The following is a 22,823-nucleotide window of genomic DNA, read 5'->3' as shown; positions in this document are numbered from 1 at the left end:
CTCCAACTCACGGAGGATGGTTTTGTGATCAGACCGGGATACATGGATATTCATCTATCCCACGGGATACAATGTGCTATTGGTCACATACGCACATGCTCACATCAGCTAGAGATCGAGACAGGCAGATTTAGAGGAGTACAAGTTGAGTCTAGGATTTGTCAAGTGTGCCAGATAGAGCCCGAAAGAGAGCTACATTACATATGTCACTGCCCAGTATACTATGAGATACGAGGCCGCTTTGACTGTCTATTCAAAGAGGGTTTTGGGCCACTTTCTAGAGTCATGAGATACCAAGATCAGAGATGCCTCGGATTATACTTACTGGAGATTCGCAAACACAGAGAGTACCTCTTGAAGAGGGGCACAATGAGAGAGATCCAGCGACAGCGGAAGATTACAGATTTCTTTCAATCACAGACAGAGGAGTTCGAGCAGCCCCCACAGCATAACAACACCAGAGGCACGAGAGGCATACTGCTTGATCGGGCGATAGAGTTGGGGCGGTCCCGTCGCCCACAGATGAGAGGGCCCTCTCGATATCAATGCAGACTGCGACAGAGGATCCATACCATACTGGCGCGACATAGGAGCCGTCCCAGATACTGATGTATATGTATATGATGCCTCGACTGTTAGAGAGCTCCATTATAGCAGCTCACTCTTTGTCTGCCCTTTGTATCAGCTTTCACCCCACCCCTACAAAGGTGAGCTGATATAATGGAGCTCTCTGACAATCAAGGCACCATATACATATACATAAGTATCCTATAGAGATTCAATGTCCTCCAAGGTAGGCACTCTGTCGGGACGGCTTATGTCGCGCCAGTATGGTATGGATCCTCTAACATAGGTAGCACACATGCAAGAGCTGTTGCCGGAGATCCAAGCGGCGAGAGAGAAAGGGAAAATTGCTTTCTACAAGTGAGGGAGAGTAGTGGTGTTGGAAAAGCGCACCGCATGACGGTGCGAGACCAGCCTTAAAATGGCAGCATGGAATTATAATGGATCAATGAAGCTAGATGTAGGCACATTTGAGGATAGCTTTAAAGGAAGAGACATTATCTTTTACTCGGAAACGCATCAGACTCCTGGAGGCACATTACCTAGAGTGATGGGATACCATTGGGAGACTACTTGTAGGCAGGATGTGAGATCAACGCATAGAGGACAGGGGTTAGGAGGTGTGGCAGTCCTATTCAGGGAGGAGCTGGTGTCCCTCGGTCTTGGCCCTCTGTTTTATTCTTCCTTTGTGAACCCACTGAGTCCACTGCTTAATTCGCCTCATTTTTACAAACCCTTTCTCTCTGTCTCGTTCGTCCTATCCTACCCACTCACCTCACTTGTGGTCCATAAACGCAGCCATCATTCCCTATGGAAGATACTGTGTATAGGCTGATTCCCATAAACTATTTCGCCCGTTTCAGGATGACTAGCCAGCAACTTTACGCTGTCCAACACATTATCGCACTCTGTATCAACGCTCTCTAAGGTCTGATCAAGGCCAAACAGCAGCTTGTTTGTCTATCCAAGTTCTTCAACACAAGAGAACCTGTGTCTTGACCGTCATCATCGACTTCACTTTCACTTTCTTCCTCGGAAGCAATCTCCTCTATTGCTAGAGAAGTGTGTTGCCTAATAGTCTTCATTGCTTTTTAGTGTCATCAATGTCCCAATCTGTACTACCAATGTCCATGTCCGTACCCATCTTGCTAGTTTGATCAGTGGGGAGTTCTCATGAAGACAAGTCAACAATCGTGCTCTGCTTTGCAGCATCAGTTTTGCTCACCACAATCGTATCCCCAATGAATGTAATTGGTTCATGCCCTATATTGATTGGAATTCTCTACATTTGCACTGTTGTCTACTAGTTCAGCCTCATCCTCAAGCTCCTCAGAATTGAAGGCTTCTACTCTGTCACTTGCCTCGTCCCTACCCTTTCCGCCCCTCACCCCTACCCATCTCTCGTCGCCCTTCACCACCCCTTATCTCCTCACCACCTACCTCGTCCTTACCCACCCTGCCCTCGCCCCTCTCTACCCACCCCCTTGCCCCTCTCTACCCGCCCTCGCCCCTACCCACCCTAACCCCCTCGCCCCTCTTTAATCTTCTCTCGTCGTCCCTACCCACCCCCTCCAATTCCTCGGCCCTATCTACCCAGTAACCCCCTCGTCCCTCCCCTCTCCAATCTCGCCTCTACCCACCCAAAACCCATCGCCCTCCCGACCCACCTCTCAGCCCTCTAACCAGCGCTCGCCCTATCTTACCTCACGCACCCTCGCATACTCCTCTCGAATCTTCTGAATCTCAGAGAATTATTCACCCCTTGAGTTCTTCAGACAGGTCAGTCCTGCCTCGAGTCTGCTCACAGAGTATTATATGATGCTCGCCAGAATCTGAAGGGATATGTATGTATGCTAATGTGGCAATTGGAACCCTTCTGTATGTAAGCTATTGTGGGTTACAGAATGTTGGAATTAGGGTTGCAAGGAAACGCGCACAGCTTGGAGAAGACAAAGGAAGCTCAAGGCACACAACAGAGAGTGTAATACTTAGTGTGCAATAGAAAGATAGATAGCCCTAGAGTGATGGGCATATATACAATGCACGGGGGAAAAAACCTCCTAAAGAGGGAAAAATGCCCCGGCGGTCCTAGTGTGTTCACACACATTACTACCACATGTATGGGGTAACAAATCCCCCCTGGGAGTGATGCGGTGAACGAGGGCTGGCACGAAGAGTAAAGGGAAGTGCCATGCCCTGAGGACAGGATCACTCCGCAAAGGAAAGCTTTGCGGAAAGCTTCGAATTTCTCACGAGACAATAAAAAGATCTGCAAGGTTGTCCTGTGTTGGCACATAAGCCAAGCTATTCTCTCCTACTGAGAGCCTCTCCCTGACATAGTGGTAATGCACCTCAATGTGCTTCGTGTGAGCATGAAAAACTAGGTTCCTCGCAACTTCCAATGTGCTTTGACTGTCAGTGTAGATGATGTTGGCAATGTCTTGTCCAACACCCAAATCAGTCATAAGGCGTTTGAGCCATACACACTCAACCGTAGCCGTGAGGACTGCCCTGTACTCAGCCTCACAACTGGAAGTGGCCACAATAGGTTGCTTCTTGCTCAACCATGGAATACATGAACTGCCAAGCATGAAACAAAAACCACGTGTGGACACTCGCATGTCATAACAACCAGCCCTATTTGAGTCCGAAAAAGCATGTAAATATGGCAGCAATGCTCCCTCCTTGGGATAAAACAAGCCAAGATGCAAAGTGCCACTCAAGTAGCGAAAAATCCTCTTGACTGTCTGCCAATGCTTAGACCCTGGGCTATGCATAAATCTGCTGACATGTGAGACTGCAAACCGAATATCCGGCCTCGTATTGCATACATAAATGAGTCACCCAATAGCAGTTTGGTAAAGAGTGACATCAATAGGATCACCAGCATCATGTAGACTCAACTTCAAACCTGTTTCCATGGAAGTGGCAATAGATTTGCAATCCTCAAGTCCAAACTTACATAGCAATGTCTCTATGTAACTTTTTTGACACAAGGCAATACCACCATCACATTGCTTAAACTGTATGTCCAAGTAATGATGCAACAGCCCCAAATCTTTCATCTTGAAAGTAACATTTACATCAGCCTTAAGTTTAGTAATATGTGTCTCATTGGGACCAGTGATCAGCAAATCATCCACATAAAGAACAACAATAAGAAGTACATCGCCCTCATGCTTGACATACAATGTGCTTTTTGTTGGACTGTTACGAAAGCCTCGTTTGACCAAATGAGTGCCAACTTTCTCATACCAAGCACGAGGAGATTGCTTCAACCCATACAAAGCCTTCTAACATCTGCACACTTTGTCCTCTTGTCCTTTCTTGACAAAACCGCGAGGCTGCGTTACATAGACTTCCTAAAAAATGTCAGCATTCAAGAAAGCAGTAACAATATCGGATTGATGTACATCCCAACCAAAATGAGCTGCCCAATTCCAATGCACATAGAAAACGAACAGTAGTCATACGACAAGTGGGAGCAAAAGTTTCTTTATAATCTATGCCTTTCTGCTGCGCATAGCCTTTTGCAACAAGTCCAGCCTTATGGCCATCAACCTCACCATCCGGCTTGCTTTTTAACTTGTAAACCCACTTTGTACCAATGGCCTTTTTGCTAGGAGGCAAATCACATAAAGTCCATGTGTCATTTTCTATAAGTGCATCATATTCTGATTGCATGGTAACCATCCAATTTTCTGAATTCTTTGCTTCATCAAAAGATAGAGATTCCTCTATATCACATAAGCTAGACACAGCCAAAGCATAACAATTTGATGCATAAGAGGCATGGCGAGAACCTCAACGAGTACAACTAGACAAAGGTGTATCCAATTTACTGTCACGCAAAGTGTGCACCAGCCATTTTGGCATACCTCTAGCCTGCTCATTTTCAGCCATTTCCTCATCAAGTACATCATGTACATCTGCATCAGTAATAGGTTGATTTGTAACATTTTCAGAAGCCCCCATTGGCTGTACATTTGCCTCCTTTGAATTTACATTCGAACTTCCACCACTAAAAAGAGACAATAAACTGTCATAAATGTCGTGTGAGCTTACATTACTATCTCTAGTACATGACAACAAAGGCTGAACAAAATCTTCCACAAACACAACATCACGTGAGACCAAAATACGCTTTGTTTGGGGATGGTACAACTTGTAACCTTTGCTTTCAGCACTATAACCAACAAAAATACATTTGACAACCTTATCATTCAATTTTCTGCGCTGCACTTGTGGCACTAAACCATAAGCCAAACAGCCAAAAACACGCATGTGCTCAATAGATGGCTTTCTATCATACCATGCTTCATATGGAGTCATAGACTGCAATGCTTTCGTAGGACACCTGTTGAGAACATAAGTGGCACATATGACAACCTCGAGCCAAAACGAATGTGGTAAAGCTTGATTCTTGACCATACATCATGCCATTTCCGTAAGAGACCTATTTTTCCTCTCAGCAACATCATTTTGTTGAGGCATATACGACACTGTACATTCGTGTTTTATCCCACGACGAGCCAAAAATGCATTAAGTTCATGAGACATATACTCCCCCCCTTGATCGAAACGGAGGGTGCAAACACATTTTTAGCCATAGCAAGAAATTGCTTGAAGCACAACAACACTTCGGACTTAGCTTTCAACGGATATACCCATGCATGCCTGGAGTAGTCATCAATGAAAGTCACGAAGTACCAAATAATTTCCCAAGGACGGAGTTTTCATAGGCCCACAAGGATCTCTATGTACAAGCTGCAATCTGCATGTAGCACGAACTGACCTATCCTTTGGAAACTTAGCACGCTGCATTTTACCCAAAATACAGCCTTCACAAACATGTTTGACCAGTACTTCAAGAGGCGGCAAAGAAGCAACCATATAAGATTTTTGCAAATGCAGCAAACTGACAAAATTCAGATGCCCAAAACGTGCATGCCATTGTTTTGCATTTGAAACAGCCCTTGAATCTACAACTGCATTTGCAAAATTTTGTCCACACTTGTCATACAAACCGAGGTTATACAGCCCACGACACAAAAGGCCAGATGTAACAATTTCATCACCAAAACTGAGATCATGAACTGTACATCTGTCATCCACAAATTTGACTACGAGACCAAGTCTAGCAAGTACAAATACAGACAAAAGGTTCTTTTTGATCCCAGGTACATACAATGCATCAACAAGTGTGAAAGAACTACCATTTGTAGCAGTAAACACAATCTTTCCGGTTCCTTGAACAGGATAAGAGGCATTGTTGGCACGTCACCGTATTCCCATGAGGGACAGACTCAATAGACTCGTAAACAAATCATGATGTGAGGTAATGTGCCTTATAGCACCACTCTCAAAATACCACACATATGAATCTGCAGGAACTAACATACATGCATCATAGACAATAGGATCATAAGTGCACTCTGCACTAAATGCCCATTCTGCATCAATATCAGCATCACAATCTCCTTTGACAGAAGACTCTACAATCGCTGTACTTGTATTGGACCTTGTAATGGATCCAGCCTCTTTCTTCTTAGCCTCTTTTGCCTTCAATTTCGAACACTGCTTGATCAAGTGATCATTAGCCCTTATCACCAGAATTGTCAGATCAAGTGTTGTCAGCAGAAGCATTAGGAACAGAAGTTTTGCCACTCGCAGCAAACCATAAGAAGTGGTTACATTGCTGTTCCCAAAGCATGTTCAATTGCATGCTACCTAGTCCTGTTTTTCCTAGAAAGTGACTCTTGCAACAGCAATGTGAATAATGCATCAAACTTGACAACTTCAACATTTCCTTGGGTCATAAGTCTCCAAGTACTAACAAAAGTCTGGTAAGAATCTGACAAAGCATCAAGAACAGTCTGCACAAGTGAACTGTCAGAAATGACTTCTCCTGTAGAAATTAGTTGCTCATTAACATCCTTGACACCAGCAAGGCAAGTGTCCATTTCATCTTTCTCATGCATAATCTTCGATTCCAACTCTTTACGCAGCAAAGCAATTTTAGCTTCATTGCGGCTTGCATAAAGACTTGCTAGAATATTCCAAGCCTGTTTGCAGATTTTGTTGAACGGATGTGAGAAGTGCTAGTGCGCTTCACAAGAATGCAATCAATGCATGAGCCTGCGCATCTCTTACATCCCAATGAGCTTGCTCAACCGTAGACAAAACAGCTCTAACAGCAACAACCCTGGCAGCAAAACCTGGAGCATCCTCAACATCGCCTGCATCCATAGTACCAGGACGTACATCAATGTCATGCACAATGTTCCAAACTCCCTTTGACACAAGTACATGTTGCATCATGTAAGCCCACATAGGGTAATTATCCCCATCTAGTCCGTCCTCAACAGCAAACATCTTGAATACATCTGTGTTGTTGTCAGCCATGGAAAATGCTTGCACCTGATATGAAAACTGCCCGAAATGAGGAGAAACTGAGTGAGACCAGCACGTGCTATACAGCACAATCCGCAGTAGACTGTATGGGACCCGTTATGCAGTAATTTGCACTGACAAAAATTCTGCACAAATGACAAAATTACCTATGCAGACCTAACTGTAGTGGAACGAAGGTCGAAATGAGCCCGAATTGAAATTCTGAGCGACCATGCTATACAAGCCTCCTCAAATTTTTTGTCGATCTGCTGACGCTCGCCAAAGCTCGTTGAAATCTGAGAAAACGAGCAAGGGTATTTTGGCAACGCTGACGACTAAGCCCGGGAGGACGTGGCCAGCTCTGATACCATTTGTTGGAATTAGGGTTGGAGGGAAACGCACACAGCTTGGAGAAGACGAAGGAAGCTCAAGGCCACAACAGAGAGTGTATTACTTATTGTGCAATGGAAAGATTTACAGCCCTAGAGTGATGGGCGAATATACAATCCACGGGTGGAAAAACCTCCTAAAGAGGGAAAAAATGCCCCAGCGATCCTAGTGTGTTCACACACATCACTACCACATGTATATGGTAACACAAAACTGACGGGAATCAGTCTAAAGTTGCTAAAGTTGCCGCGATTTTTGCAGAGCGTAAATTTTCAGCGTGTAACACCAGAGTTGAGTTACTGTGCCAATATGGCAGGCAATAGTAGGCAAATGCGACGAGAAACTTTGCGAAAAAAGCCTACTCGTATGGCAGACAGAGTAGTTCTGCAGATGATGCAGAATTCGATCAAAGTAGCCATGGTGTTACCGAAATGACTTCCAGTGAACACAATGATGAAAGTTACAGAGTACCTTCTAACAAGCTTGATTCTGATTCCAGCTCAGAGTCAAGGTCTGTTAGCACCCAAGAAGAAGAACCCAAAGTCACAAAAAAGGGAGAACATCAGTTGTTACGTCATGAAATCAGCAGCCTTGCTAAATCCAAAAGTCAGACAAGTTCACGGTGAATTTTCACCTACAGCTACCTCATCCTTCTCTCAATGATATCCCTGCAAAGGATCAGCTACAGAGACTCGGTCTGACTGCATTAGTGGGTGCAGATTTACCATCAAATGTGCCTCTAGCTATGGTTCACAAACTTTTGAACCTTTTTCCCAAAGTGCGGGGTCAAAAACTTACTACTACACGGATTGGTCATGCACTGGCAATAACCACCTTTCCGTCTTTGAGACCGGCCACGTGCATACTCTCAGCTTTCCAAAGATGCCACCATTCAAGCCTGTCAAGAGTTGCTCCATCCTAATCACCCAAACTATGTGAGGAATAAAGAGCTATTGGTCGTCTTTAAGTGTTACTTTTTGCTCAGGGATATACTCAAATGAATCCAGGATAAGCCCAGATTCACCCTTGAAGGAAAGTGCAAGGTATAGACCTATGGTAGTCACCCACAAGACAATATAACCATCAACTCCATCATGCATAGTATTGACTAAATACCACGACATCCCCACTAGAGTGGAGGTGCAATTTGTACAATCGAGCTTTCAGTGTTTTGCAGCTCCTATGTTAGCTTGGTTCATCAATAAACATGTTAGCCCTGTGGATGTGGATGTGGATGTGGATGCGGGTATGCAACGAATGCACTCAAAAGCAATGAGGAAATCTATTGCCAATGCGGCGGATCTCATACTAGAGAAGAAAAAGAAGAAGAGGGCAAAAGTGGTGAAAGACACAATAGAGTCACTACTTCCATTGCCAGTATCAAAGAGTCAGAAAACTAGGGTGACGCACCCTACACGACGCTTCTTGTCTACTTCTGCTCCTTGTTCTACTGAGCCGGTGCTCTGCTCTGGTATTTCAGATCACACTCTTCATGTCCCAGCTGTGGCTTCTCCATCGTGTGCTCCTCTCCCTACTTCTCCCATCTTCACTCCTACCGTAGTGACTATCTCCCACACCCCGCCTACAGTTATCTCTTCCCCGATACCTATCTCAGCTACACCCTCCCCACCTATCTCCTTTACACCCACTCCACTTGTCTCAGCTACACTCAATATGCAAGCTACCAGTTCACCAGCTATGCCACTTGCGAGCCCTATCCCACCAGACACTGTTGCGGGATCTTCATCAGTGGCGGACTCTACCTCAGTCTATCGGCTATCTGAGGAGATACTGCAAGAGTCCAAACATGCTATTGCTACCATTGAGCTTGGAGCAGAGCAGTTGGCTGCTACTCACTAGCGCCACTCAACCACATACACAGCCATGGAAAGGTCTCTGCATGTTGCAGAGAGTGCGATTGTAGATAGAGATGCTACTATTTTTGCTTTACGACATGCACTAAAAGTGAAGTCTCAAATCATTGAAGACCTCCAAGCTCAAGTGCAAGGATTTCGTGAGATGTTACTACACCGAGATATGGGGGTTCAGGCTCCAATGGGTATGGGGTATGGATGGACTGGGCCGAGGACATAGGTACATACTTCTATTGGGTACGCACAACCAGCTACCTCTACACAGTTCACGGGACCCTCTACACAGACTCTTGTAAGATATGCTCAGCCTCAGCAGTTCCCATACTATCATCAGGGGTTTCACCAGCCAGCCCCCATGCCATAGATACAACCGACAGACTTCCTTGCGATGGTTTTGCTGGTGCACACCGCCATGGCTGTGTCAGGGGCGGCCTCAATACACTTCAGGACACGTGCTTCCATCCGCCGAGCAGAAGGTGACTGCTCCCTTCACAGGTAGCCAGTTTTTTGAGAGCAGAGTCCAGCAGCCTTTAGTCCAGCAACAGACTACCCGTCTATTTGATGGCTCCCCCGGGCCCCTCCAGAAACTGACAATTCCAGTGCAGCAGTGGCAACGACTTTTTCTCTTGGTGACAGGACCGGGCTGCTATGCTCAGCTTTCTCTTGTACACATGCAGTGCAATGCCTCTTTTCAGCTATTTCAGTACCATAGTGGTTTCTTTTTGCAGTTTCAGTGTTCCCCTCACCGAGACGGTGAGTGGTCTTGTGGCGGGCAACCAGTAGCAGGGTTCTAGTGTCACTGGCACGGGACAGACAGTCAGTTTACAGTTGGGCTAGAGTTCACACTGGACGGACTCTCGCCTGCGCAGTGACACGTGGCGGGGATACGGTGGTAGTCTAGCCGATACGGGCCAGATCACCACCACCACAATTTGGAGATAAGACTTAGCTGGACTAAATATTTTGTGAGCTCTTGGTGGCTCTTTATGGTTGTATATATCCGTAGTTGTTTCTAGTCTGGATTATCATTATCATCATCGCCATCTACTTTGTATGGTCGAGCGTCTTGAGTCTCGAGTCTGGAGTTCATGCACAGCAGGTCTACATTGTCCTTGCAGATTGGAGCCTCGACACCCCCATTGTACCCTTGTGTCTGGGCTTGGAGTTGAGTGTGCTGCCAAGCCAGCGTCTGTATGGTTCTTTGAGTTTGTCGAGTTCCACTGAGTTCTAAGCCTGTTGTGCTTTGAGTTGTTGTTCCATTTTAGTGTGATGTTTTCTTTCTCTTGGAGTCAGGTTTCTTGCATACTGCACTGAGGAGCATCCACTGTAGAGAGAGTAAAACACACTCTATTTACAGCTACTTCAAATTGCCCTATAAAGGCGAGAGGCTTGTTGATGTCTTTATCTCTAGCAAGTAAGGAGGGAGAAAATAATTTATGGTGAAGTGCTCTTTCAACCTTTTCCTTCTCAAGGGGTAAGGAAACCCGTTTTCTGTCTATTTGGGTTTCATACAATTTCTTCTCGAATTTTGTGGGAATCTGTAATAAACCGGGGAAGTTTCTATTACAAGCACATGGACTGGGAGAGAAAAGTCTACACCTAATCTCCCATTCAGTTCATAGTCATGACAAAGTAGAACTCTCTTTACTTTTCATGAAAAAGCAAGTACATAATGAGCCACGGAACTGTGGCCTCCCATGTAAGCTCCAAAAGAAACAGGAAGCCTGGAGAAAGACCCGTGTATAACCACACACATAAGCACCTAGGCCGCCTGTACTACTGTGACCAAGCAAGTTGTGCCTACCCATATGGGCGGAATAGTACCCATATGAGCAATCAACAAAAACACCTGACCCAGTACTCATCTTTTTCTGGTCATTGTTCCAAAACTAATGGAGCTATTTTTTCATTCTCTAAGTCGATGAATTTTTCACTCCATTAGAAGCATAAAGCCACATTCTCAAGTATGGAAGGTTTTTAAAGACGAGAAAGTGGAAGAAACATACCTTTTCCCCTTTTTGCATTCCCTGGTGTTAACTTGACCCGATATTTGTACCCTTGGAGTGAACTGTAGGGTCCACAAACAGGCACAGCATAAAGAAGAATATCATCTGTATACGGCTTTGCTGTCAACAAGTCTAGCTCAGAGAGCTTCTCTTTTTCATCATCAGCCAAGTCAAGAATACCCTCATCATCGGATTTATCATTGTTGGCACTAAGTTCTGGGGTCAACTCTATGGGTTGTTGAGCTTCAGAGTTGTCTGAATTTGGTGCAAACAAGGGACAGTCTTTTGCAACATGCCCAGACTTCTTACATTTATAGCAGATTTTTACCCGATCAGCCACTTCTGCAAAAAAGCAAACATATAAAAGGTCACCAAAAGTTTGTACACCTATCCTTCCTAACAGTTCCCCATACAGCGATCTTAACAAACACTGCCAAAAAATGTCAAAAAAGGTTCAAGCAAAAGAGAGCTTTGATGTTTGTACCTCCATTTTCCTTTTTCCAACTGTGCAATTTATGCAGGCATGTCAAAACCTTGATTTTTTAATTAAAGAGAGCATTAAGCTGGTTCTGTATATGCATCTTCCTTTCTCTTATTGAGCAGTTTATGCAGGCATAAGCAGCAACTTGATATGTGAATTACCATTTAATATCGAATGCGTCTCTGGAAAAGCATTCACAAATTAAACATGTCTTGGCAACGAAATGCTTTTGGAACAGAAATATCTTGCCTCTCAGCCATGGGACTTGCCCCACTTTCGTCACAAGAAAATCTTGCCTGTGACCTAACAAGCTTCTTTATCCATCGTACAGTCAATATCTGGTGAATGTTATCCTTTGCACACACAGATTCTAGCATGGCCACATCAACTGCTTCTTTTGAGCATGCAGGTGCATCATTTGAGACTCACCCTTTTTCTGTGCTAGTCCTCTTGACCCACAGAGGGCCCCAAAACCTGAACCCCATAAGAGCATAGCTGAAGCTACCAAGGTCTCAAAGAGCCAGAGCTTTGTTTGAAATTCTTGGAACTGAACCTGCGAACACATCCTCTCCAATCCTCCAAGGCCACATACGCTCTGGTTAGTCTAGCCAATGCTGGTCTCTCAAAGAAAATCTTGGCCCAGTGAAGACTACCCCAAGATAAGTGTATGCATCTGTGTACACAATCTCCAGACCATAAGCGAATGTAGGTGCTGATCTCCTGATCCACTACGGTGTGGTGTTAAACACCATAACCTTGGTTTTACCAAGGTTTATAGACAATCCACTATCCTCCATAAAGCTATGTAATGCATCCAAATGTCGTTGTATACCCCTTCGGTGAGTCAAAGATCAACACAATATCACCTGCATATATGGAATCCATGTCCCTGCCAGTTGGGCACCTCTGTCACGCTCTGTGTCAATGTAATCAGAAACCTCATCTATATACATACCAAATAGAGTAGGAGACAATGGACAAGGACAACCTTGTTTCATTCCGATAGTGGAGTGAACTAAATCAGATATCCCCTCTGGAGTGCGTACATGTCCCACCACTAATCTGTATAGAGCCATGATCCCCCAAATCAACTCGACGGGCACTCCTATCACCTGTAGTCTACGCACGAATCTGGCTCTGGGCACCATGTCAAATGCTTTGCGGAAATCCACAAAGCTACAATAAATCCGTCTCCCATGTGCCCTACCCTCCTCAATAATGGCTTCGAGTGTCTGAATATGGTCAAGAGAGAGACACACAAACCCACACATGACCATTTACTGAGTTTCTGTTTCGGCTCTAGTCATGGAGTGCACACTCAACCATAATGAAGCCTAGCACTAAACAAAGTAAGTAAGACATAATTAAACCTTAATTATTATTTTTACAAGATCGTTCTTTAAAAATTATTAAAAAAACAAGAAATCATACTTAACCAGGTAAAGTAGCTGTTTGTGCTTACCAATGGCATTCGTTTTGGATTCCTCTTTCTTCTTTTGAGGTTTCTTGTTGTTTGCTTTCGCTCCTTGCTTTCCAGACGACTGTCCCAACACAAGAATCAATATCAGAAACCAATGCTGACATGATAGGCAAAAGTGTAAATATAGTCACTCTCTGAGAGACAGCCCAAAGTGATTCTAGGAAGATTTTGTGGAATATACATATGCAGAGAGGCCTTTGAGCCTTCAAACCCATTTGACATAAAGATCTTTTTACTTGTAGTTTTTGATATGGCATTACAGATATCCAGACTCATTGTTGCTAGATCCCCATGTCTCAGTTTCTAAGCATCACAGTAGGTTTCTAAATAAATTTGTACAAAGCCTTTTCACTTCTTAATCTGCAAGACTTGTATTAATTTTGCTCTGCCCTTTGTAGCTCTAACAACTTTCCGCTAACAGACTATAAAGTATGCAGTAATACACTACAGAATCATCAGCGCTAAGATGTACCAGAGAAAGCTCAAGGTCAGCTTGTCTCAAAATTGATGGCTTGCAATATAGTGCGCTGCTATGTAGACTACCAAGTTTAAAATCAATGTGTCTAGACTGAACTGATCGAACAAGACACTTACTGCTAATAAAGCCATACGGAGTTCACGCTCTGCATCATCCTGTTCTGCATACTTTTCCTTTATCTTTTTCAATTTACCTTTACGGCCTCGAGAAACCTTTTCCAGTGCATGGCCATCTCTGCTTTCCACACTCTCTTCTTTATCAGACTCCATATCATCTAAGGTACCCTTACTTTTAACCATGTCTGTCATGCCTTTTGCGTCTGTCCCTGGATCACCAATGTCCGATAAGCCCTTCTTTGTCTTTCTCCTCTCAGCTTTTGATAAGTAAGGGCGTTGCCTCTGCATTCCTTTCCCTGACATTGTGTCCATATTATTCTTGTCATCGACCATACTAACCGTTGTTGATTCATAACTTGGATAGCTGTCCAGACCATATTTTGTGGTAGGTTCCCCAAGATGAAGACGTGTAGAAAGCTCAAATGCTTTGTCCATGAGCTCACCAAGGTCAACAGGGTCTGTTGACAATGATGTATCTTGCCCAGACTTTGTTGAGCTAACTTCTGAAACATTTCCTACCTCTTCATTATCTGGATGATTTGAGCTCATCTCTGTACAAGACAATTCCATGTCATTTTGCACCGGTCTTGAATCTTCACTGCTGTCGTCACCTTCTGAAGGAAGATCTTCAAAAGGAAAAGCTTTCTCGTGTTCATTCTCATCTGCTCCTTCTTGTAGTGTCTTCCTGTCATTACGATGAGCTCCTACACAGCTTTCATCCAGCCTAAAGAGGATTCCAAATCCCATTAAGAGTGGATGTGGTGGTAAAAAGTTTTTCTTTCCACGTATCATGAAACTTCCAACAGTGAGATACTCTCCGGTTGGTGCAGTTTTGCTCACTTGATGAGCATATACCCACCAAGCACTGGTGACGATCTTTGAATCCCATGCTTGACTACGACAAACCTGATCAAGCAACAATAACCAATGCCACATGAAAGTTCAGTTTAACTTCAGACACATACAAGAATTATTTCAGAGTAACTATATAATATTACCGTAAAGCAGCCAGCCTGATTTAGTGTCAGAGGTGGTACTACACCATTTGGATTGTGATTTTTTATAATGGTGCTAGAAGCTCCATGCAGTTCTGCATGCACGTACCTGTAAAAATATAAGCATGTCATAGTTGCACTCTTTGCCTACTCTACAAAAGAAAATGCTAGTGATTGTTAGAAGACACAGAATTTAAAATAATGTTAACAGACCAATAATTTAAAAATTGGTATAAGGACCGACCAAGCCGGTCCTTATACCAAGCCAGTCACGTAGGTCCACGATCAGGCATAAGTGGCGAGGGGTTAATTTCCCAAGGCCAAGCTTGCAGGTTGTTCCCACAAGAGAGCAGCAAGGTATGTACAAGGCCATTTAACTGGCAAGCTATGAACAGGTCCAAGTAGCTCTCAAAAGGGGTATAAATTGGATGGGTGATGAGTTTAACTTATGTCAATTGAGTTTGTTATTTTTCTCTCAACGTGAGCTTCCAAAAGAAAATCGAACTAAGCAGCAGCATGCGGAATTGGGGGAAACGACTTCACGCAGGAGGGAGGGAAGGCAGCATGAGAGTTGAGCAGAGGGTCATTGAGCTAAGCTTCCAACAGTGATACAATCTATACAAAAACTATAAATTGGTTCAAACTACCAAGGCACTAAAACCGAGGCAGATGGGATGTAAAGATTAAAAGCAACTGTTGCAAGAATAAAATGGCTGCCAGAGCCTTGATTGGGAAGTGACACGTGGCAGAGACACGGGTGGTGGTCTAGTGGACACTGTGGCCAGTTCATCACCACCACAATTCAGCGATAGACGTAGCTGGACTGTCAGGAATATTTTGCTAGCCGTTGGTTGCTCTTTATGATTGTATATATGAGTAGTTGGTTCTAGTCGTCGTATGCTTTTCTAGATGTTCTACGAGTCTTGAGTCTAGAGTCGTGTGTTCAGTCTAGCACCACACATCTGCACTGTTCTTGCACAGTCTTGAGTCTAGAGTCTTGTGAATTCAGTCTAGCACCACACATCAGCACTCTCCCTGCATAGTCTTGAGTCTAGAGTTGTGTGTTCAGTCTAGCACCACACATATGCACTCTCCTTGCACAGTTGGAGCCTCGACACCCCCATTGTACTTGTGAGTCTGGGCTTGGAGCTGAGTGTGCTGCCTGCTAGAGCCTGTACTGGTTCCATGAGTTAGTTGAGTTCCGTTGAGTTTGGAGTGAAATTTCTTGCATATTGCACTGAGGAGCACCCACAGCAGAGAGCATGACACGCCCTGTATTCACAAATAAGCAAAAAGGTAAATGGGGGGGTAGGAGTGAGGGGGGGAAGGCAAATTGGGGGAGGCTAGGGGTGAGGGGGGTGGGTAGGGGCGAGGGGGTGGGGTTGGGGGGGGGGGGGTGCGCTAGGGGTAGGTAGGGACGAGGGAGAGAGAGGGGGTGCATAGGGGTGGGGAGAGGGGAGGGGAAGGGGGGTGGGTAGGCGCGAGGGGGTGGTGAGGGGCGAGAGGGAGAGGATAGGGGCCAGGGGGGTTAGGCTAGGGTGGGTAAGGGCGAGAGGTGAGGGGAGGGGGTGGCTAGAGGGGTGGGGGTGGGGGGGAGGTGGAAAATGTTTCTCTTCCTTCTTATTGGGAATTTGGCCTGTAAGGGTGGACCAAGCTAGATGACATTCTTAGATGGCATCCCCTCTCATATACAATTTCGGAGTTTTTGTGTGATAACAAACCTGTGAGATCATCTACTCAAATACAACTATCCTTTAGTAATGTCGTGCGTTCAGAGCCACATATGCCTCGTGAGATTTTCTTGATGCTGCACAAATTCGTTCCATTTGCCCTTTTTTAAAACATATGTATTTACAATATGCCAATTTTTATGTACATGCTTGTGTATGTACATTATAGATGTATCTTCACACTCAAAACACATCACTCATGCGCACAAGCACGTGGCAGACGCGCGCATGTTAACACAAAATTGCAAGCAGAGTCCACCATATATGAGCTACAATCCCAAATTAAAGAACAGAAAGTGAGAGACTGAACATAAAAAATTATATACTTACAGATCTCCTTTTCTTAAATATCGCTTTACTAAAAGCTCATTTTGCTGTGCATCTCGGCCACTGATAATCAGATAGTTTTCACTGCTTATAAACCAGTTGAACTTCTCAAACCAATGAACCTTTCGAATGTGTGAGATGGCAGCAACAACTTTCTCCTGAAAGTAAAGCATGCTAGCCATAAGCAAAGTTTCACACAAACCTGCTTATTTAAAGCCTTACTGTTTTCAAAGAAAGCCCTGCAGACTGAACACGGTCCTTTAGCCAAATAAGTAAAATCACCTCCTTAAAAGCCCATCAAGAAATAGATCTTCAAATCATCATTTTGCAGAACAGAAACACCACCTTAATCAAAAACATGTGCCCCACTCCTACCACTCAAAATTGAATCAGTCCATGCACATGAGTCATGTCATCTTTCTCAAAACAATAGATGTGGAAATACTTTCCAACCTGTACTTAAAAGGAAAACATGCAATGTCACCTGTGCTAGTTGCTGCTGGGTTTTTCTTTCTGCTGCTTTGAATGCCTTTTCATGTGCAGCAACAGTCTTCTCCTGTTTTGCCAGCTGTTTTTTTTTCACTTCAAACCAACGTCTTGCATTTGCATGGGCTGAGAGAGAGAGATCCACTTCCACCTGCAAATTTCTTGAAATAGCCATGCAGATCAGCTCCTTGCTTTAAAAAAAAGATCTATTCCTCTCAAATTGATGGCAAAGGAGCTATTTACCATGTAACTCAACCCAAAAATGCTGGTGAATAAAGGAGAATGGTGTACCTTCACCGCTGGTTTGGTCTTTTCCTCTTCGTCCATATCATCAAGATTATTGCACAAAAGAAGTGTAATTTGGTCTTTCTCCAGTTGCAAACTATGAATGATACTGGCAATAGGATTGCCAGCTTTCCTTTCCTCCTTGATCATTCGACCCAGATCGCTCCAGTTCATACCTGTGGCGAGTGCAGACCGAACAGCAAGAATTGCAGCATCAACATCCTCTAGATTGTATTCAATAAGCTCAGCCAAGGTTACTGAATGGTCCACCTCCTTTTTCAAAGCCTCAACTCTGTTCTCCTAGATCAAGGCCAACCCCCTTCAGGCACATTAGAAGAATACTGGAAACCTTGAGCTTAAGAGTGAGAAGGAAACTGTTCTTTAAACTTTATGTGGCTGAGGCTAATTGATAACCCCAGCTATGACCCAAAAGAAAAAACCCATTACATATTTTAGTAAAACAGCAGAATATGACAAGCGAGAAAGACCTTATTCTTGTAAAAGTGCCACACAAAATATAACCTACAACGATACCTTAACATCGCTTGGAAACAACCATTTAATCATAACAACATGGTCCGGTCCAGTTTACAAGGCCTATTTTCCCTAGTTTAAGTGGGGTCCATCTCAGGAAGGCAGTCTAATTAGCTTCATGTGGAAGTTAGCTAACCGTTCACCTCCAGCTCGCATGGGTCAGTGAAGGCAAGGTGATCTACCTTTTGCAGAGGGCAGGTGCATTTGGCAGGAGGAGGTGGAGAAAGGCAGTGGAAACTGTAATTATTTTATAGCGCGAGACCACAAGGGCAAAGAAGAGCTCCATGAGTCACCTCATAGGTTGTCTGTTTTCTGTAGTGCACAGGGGTCATCCTCCAGAGTCCATTGTATGAAGCTGCTACACAGCTCCAACCTATAACTCAAAGGATCTATGGCTTATACGTCTTTCAAAAGGCAATATATATTGAGCTTTAACCATTTGCAGGTTAATTTACTCTTTATGGAGTCCAACTAATACAGCCCTTGCTGCAAAGGCGAGTCCTAGTCAGATGATGCTCACCATACTGAAGGGAAGTAAACCCCTCAAATGATCCATGCACATACCTTATTGTGAAAACCAATTTATCATATCTGCAGCTCATGGTCTTGAAAATTTTAGGAAGATAAACCTAAGTCAAAAATTTATTAGTGGTATAGCCTGGAGGGCAGAGAACCAAGCTTCAAAGGTTGCATAGCAAAGGTTATTAAGGTGAGCGGAGCAAGAAGAGTACTTCCATGCCAAGGCAGAGATCTCTAGCCAAAGAAAGAGGTAGATCTGTATCTGGGTTGACTTCAGAGCCCCACAATCTCCCTACACTAAAAAAATTACAAACTCTTGATGTCTAGAACAGATGGTGGCTAACTCCAACTAACAAACAATCTTTGCATCACCAAAAGGCACCAAATGTATTATCTTTTCCTTGCATTCCAACATTTGTGCTAATCCTGTGATATACAAACTCAAGATCTCTGGAAAAAGCCAGCCATTCAAAACAGTTTAAAAAGAATCTGAGCTGCTCTCAAATTTCGGTCATGATAGATAGCAATTACATTTCACGTACACACCATAGACAAAACAAATCTCTTTTTCTTTCTCCACTTTGTCCCAGAACAGAAAACTAAGGGGATTACAAAATAAGAAAATGACTTTCGCACCTAGTCAATACCATGGTATTTTACAAGAGTGACAAACAAATAGCTGGTAACTGCAGAATGAACCAACCCTTCAGAAAACTAAAGAACAAAAGAACACCTGGTCTTTGCGAATCTTGTCTAGTTTTTGAAAGGCTGAATCTTCTTGAGCTTTCCGCTGCTGTTCCGCCCGTTGACCCTCCACCTTGCTAAAAAACTCATCCATAGCAGCATCAAAGGTCGTAAATTTGAGGAACTCTCCATTGACACATTGATTTAGCCTGAGGGGTGAAAAGTCTTCATATAACTGCCCATGAGTTCCAAAAGCAGTGATGCATTAAGACTGTAAGATCACAGACAGCTCCAAAATTTTTGGGACATGCCTCCATACCTTTAACTGCTGCTCCTCAGCCGATAAAGTTGAGCCCTTACCACCCTTTTTTTGCTGCAATAATATATACCCTTCAGGAATCTGGTCACCAAAAATGATGCTCTCTAGCCAGTCCTCAAACTGGACTACAGCTGAATAAAGCTTATCTACTGTATCTTTTGCTATGATTGTTACTAGCTGCCCCTTTTCATTCTTAGAAAACACCTTCAAATTCTTTGGAAGCCCAGCACCTAAGACAATATGCTCACTAAGAACAGGACCATAGCCCAAGCCTTCACCCACAATATTCTTTAATATGTATTTGTCTTTGTCATTTGCTGCATCAGCTTTTCTGCCAAATTTTTTCCCTTTCACTGTCACCTGCTCAACTGCTTCATTTTCCTGACTTGTCTTTGAACCTAAGTTATCCAGTTTTTCTAAGGCGCTACTGTCATGATCAGTTACCACAGTCAATAAGGACTCCAGCTTTTTCAATGATGTTCTTTCCCACGATCGACAGCTATTCAGGGGATATTGGTGGTGAGCCATCATTGTTATTCCTTTCTCAGTATCCCTGAACAAGTTTATAGCAGAACATTTAGAGAAGATTTTTATTAAAGCATGCAAGAGCGTCAAGCAGAAAGATAAGAGAAAGAGGAGAAAAGAGACAATTAGTCCTGTTGTGTTCGCTTTCTCAAAATGGCCTTAATAATCCCTATAGCCAGAACTAAGAAATGCAAAATGAGTCGATACAAGAAATGAACCCATCAGATTTCCTATTCAGCCAAGCACTTTGCTATGAGATGGAGCTGAGAGATCTGGCCATTCAGCTCCAGGAAAGACATGCTAGAGTTTTCAGCAGAGCTATGGCCTCTTGCAACAATGGGAGCTGATCAAAAGTCTTGCCATCTAGTTTATGAGGAGAGCCCAGGGGTCGGTGCTTCGAGGGGCAGACCAAGCCATCCAACGTGATTACTCCGTCTTTCTTGCTCGAGCTGATTCTAACACTCGGATAACAATATTATTGCAGAGACGGAGCCAAGCCTTCATTAGCCTTTGGTGGTCAAAACCTTTCTTCTCAGTTGAGCACGGTCTCCGCCAGCAGTACATCATACATGCCACATGTTTGGCTCTTCCGCCTTCCAATTTTGTAACGTAGTCATTGTATAATCAGTTTCCATTTAATGTAGTCATTGTATAATCTGTTTCCATTTTGGGATAGACTCCCCTCCTTGTACAAGCTCCCTCATGGTTGATATAGCCCATTGGGCAGTTTTTAGCCAATTTTAGGATCTATTTTGTGCAAAAAAAAAAGGATAGTTACTAAAAAAACTTACATTGTATTCCTATGATTAGAGCAGTTTTGACTTGAACGTTAAAACGCTTACCTAAAAGTAGTCGTAGTTGCAACTGTTGGTGATGTGTTTTAGATGCCACTTTCATTAAGGGGAGACTTGAACCCAACCCAACAGGTTCAAACTTACACCCCCGTAGGGCTTTGGATTTCACCCAAATATTTACTTAATAAACTTTACTTGAACTTTACGACACAAAGGAACTTCACAAAGAAACCTTGACAGGTAGACTTTGGATTTCACCCAAATATTTACTTAATAAACTTTACTTGAACTTTACGACACAAAGGAACTTCACAAAGAAACCTTGACAGGAATTCAACACTTCAAACAAACCACGGCTTGGCAGTTAGAGCGCTCCCAAGCAAGCAGACAACGACATCCAGTTGGCCTCAAAGACTGGCGCCCCTTTCGGTATTTCTTTATTCTTATTACACTTGAGAAAAACTTGTAAACTTCTACAAGCTGCCCACTTTTATCAGGCTGAAATTCCCCTACTCTAACCCAATTTCGACAACATAACCACAGTAAAAGTCTCCACGGACATAATCCCAAGTAAACGGTGATTTTCACCACACTTTGGAGCACTTTACAAAACCTGGCGAGAAATTACAGCACACTGAAATCTTTGTTTTTGGCCTCCAATTTGCAGTAAAACACCTGTTCGGTGATTTCGTAGCTTCCTTGAAGCTCCTGGAACCTGTAGGCATCAAAACTGGTAAAAGCCCTAAACCTGCAAAAAACTACAGCAAGCTGTAATTCTCCGATTCGCGTGCCGATCACTCTTGCGGGTAGCCCTCGAGCTCATGCACCAGTAGGGTCACTTGCCCTTTGAATTAGACGAGATTTCTTACGGGAAATTTCTCTAAATTGTCATGTACAAGCACCCAAGGCTTTCCCGAGGCTCCTGGCGTTACCTTGCAATTTAGGTGTGAAACCCTAAACTTGCAAAAAAACATAGTAGCCTGTAATTTTCTACTTGCATCATTTTGAGCAAAGCAAACACGTCTATGCTTGTCAGAGGCTTCCGCAAACAATGAGACAGTTCCCTTTTGAATTGGACGAGTTTTCACGCAAGAAAACTCTCCGTTTTCGCAATCCTTCGGGATGGAACTGTGCGTACTTGTGGGGCATTAGCAATTAGCTAATCCGGTTCCTGTACAGAAGGCTCTTGCCTTGGCAAACACGAATAAAACCCCCATGTTTATTTAATTTTTGGGACCCTCTTGTTAAAATCACAAATGCCCGGACATTGCATGGCCAATGTGAAACGGCCGTTGGCCGAGAGTTTCACCCGCAGGAGTAAAGGCCAAGCAGCCACGAGATGGTTGGGCCAATCGACACTGGAATCCGACTAGTAAAGAAGTGGCTAGGCTCAGTTAAAGTCATTTAGGCCCCTTGGCAAGACTTCATAAGTTGGTGGATACTAGGAATTAAAACCAAAAGGAGTAAATTGGAACATGGCAGTAGTGGGTGTCACAGTCTCGTGGCAACTTCAAACTCTTACAATATATCTCACAACATTTCACATAAAAGTACCCATTTTTATGACTAGGTAAATTAATCCCTGTGCATAATCCTTGTAAGCAAGAACTCTATGGTTAGAAGTGTTAGAGCTATCTAGCTTAGGGTTTAGAGCTACGGAGTACTAGCACTCTCTAGCCTAGACTTTAGGCTCTAAGGCGCATCTTACACTCTGTAAGATAAAGGGCTGTTAGAGGCCATCGGATGGATCCAAGAAATGGAATGGGTTTTTTGGAATCCACAAATATTTATACCAACAATGTTTCTAAAACCTCTCAACGACGTCCATCTCAAACGTTCTTCT

At 43.7% G+C, this 22,823-nt stretch overlaps 1 protein-coding gene across 2 annotated transcripts in view; it reads right to left on the bottom strand.

Moving 5' to 3' along the window:
- The window catches only part of EMB1441 (zinc knuckle (CCHC-type) family protein), a 74,657-nt gene that overhangs the window by 3,214 nt on the left and 48,620 nt on the right, over positions 1 to 22,823 (bottom strand). For both annotated transcript variants that reach the window (XM_086504136.1, XM_086504137.1), the window contains exons 5-13: positions 19,662 to 20,214; positions 19,392 to 19,577; positions 17,612 to 17,905; positions 17,319 to 17,471; positions 16,838 to 16,992; positions 14,781 to 14,886; positions 13,783 to 14,688; positions 13,171 to 13,249; positions 11,228 to 11,569 (exon numbers count right to left, since the gene is read on the bottom strand). In XM_086504136.1, coding sequence (XP_086360262.1) covers positions 11,228 to 11,569; positions 13,171 to 13,249; positions 13,783 to 14,688; positions 14,781 to 14,886; positions 16,838 to 16,992; positions 17,319 to 17,471; positions 17,612 to 17,905; positions 19,392 to 19,577; positions 19,662 to 20,214 — 2,774 coding nt within the window. The remainder of the gene's footprint in view (positions 1 to 11,227; positions 11,570 to 13,170; positions 13,250 to 13,782; positions 14,689 to 14,780; positions 14,887 to 16,837; positions 16,993 to 17,318; positions 17,472 to 17,611; positions 17,906 to 19,391; positions 19,578 to 19,661; positions 20,215 to 22,823) is intronic.

The sequence above is a fragment of the Adiantum capillus-veneris genome, chromosome 28, assembly GCF_014529385.1.
Source record: "Adiantum capillus-veneris isolate H3 chromosome 28, ASM1452938v2, whole genome shotgun sequence".
NCBI classification, from domain to species: domain Eukaryota; kingdom Viridiplantae; phylum Streptophyta; class Polypodiopsida; order Polypodiales; family Pteridaceae; genus Adiantum; species Adiantum capillus-veneris.
Note: the sequence above shows the minus strand (reverse complement) of the source record. Positions and strands in the feature narration are given on the sequence as shown.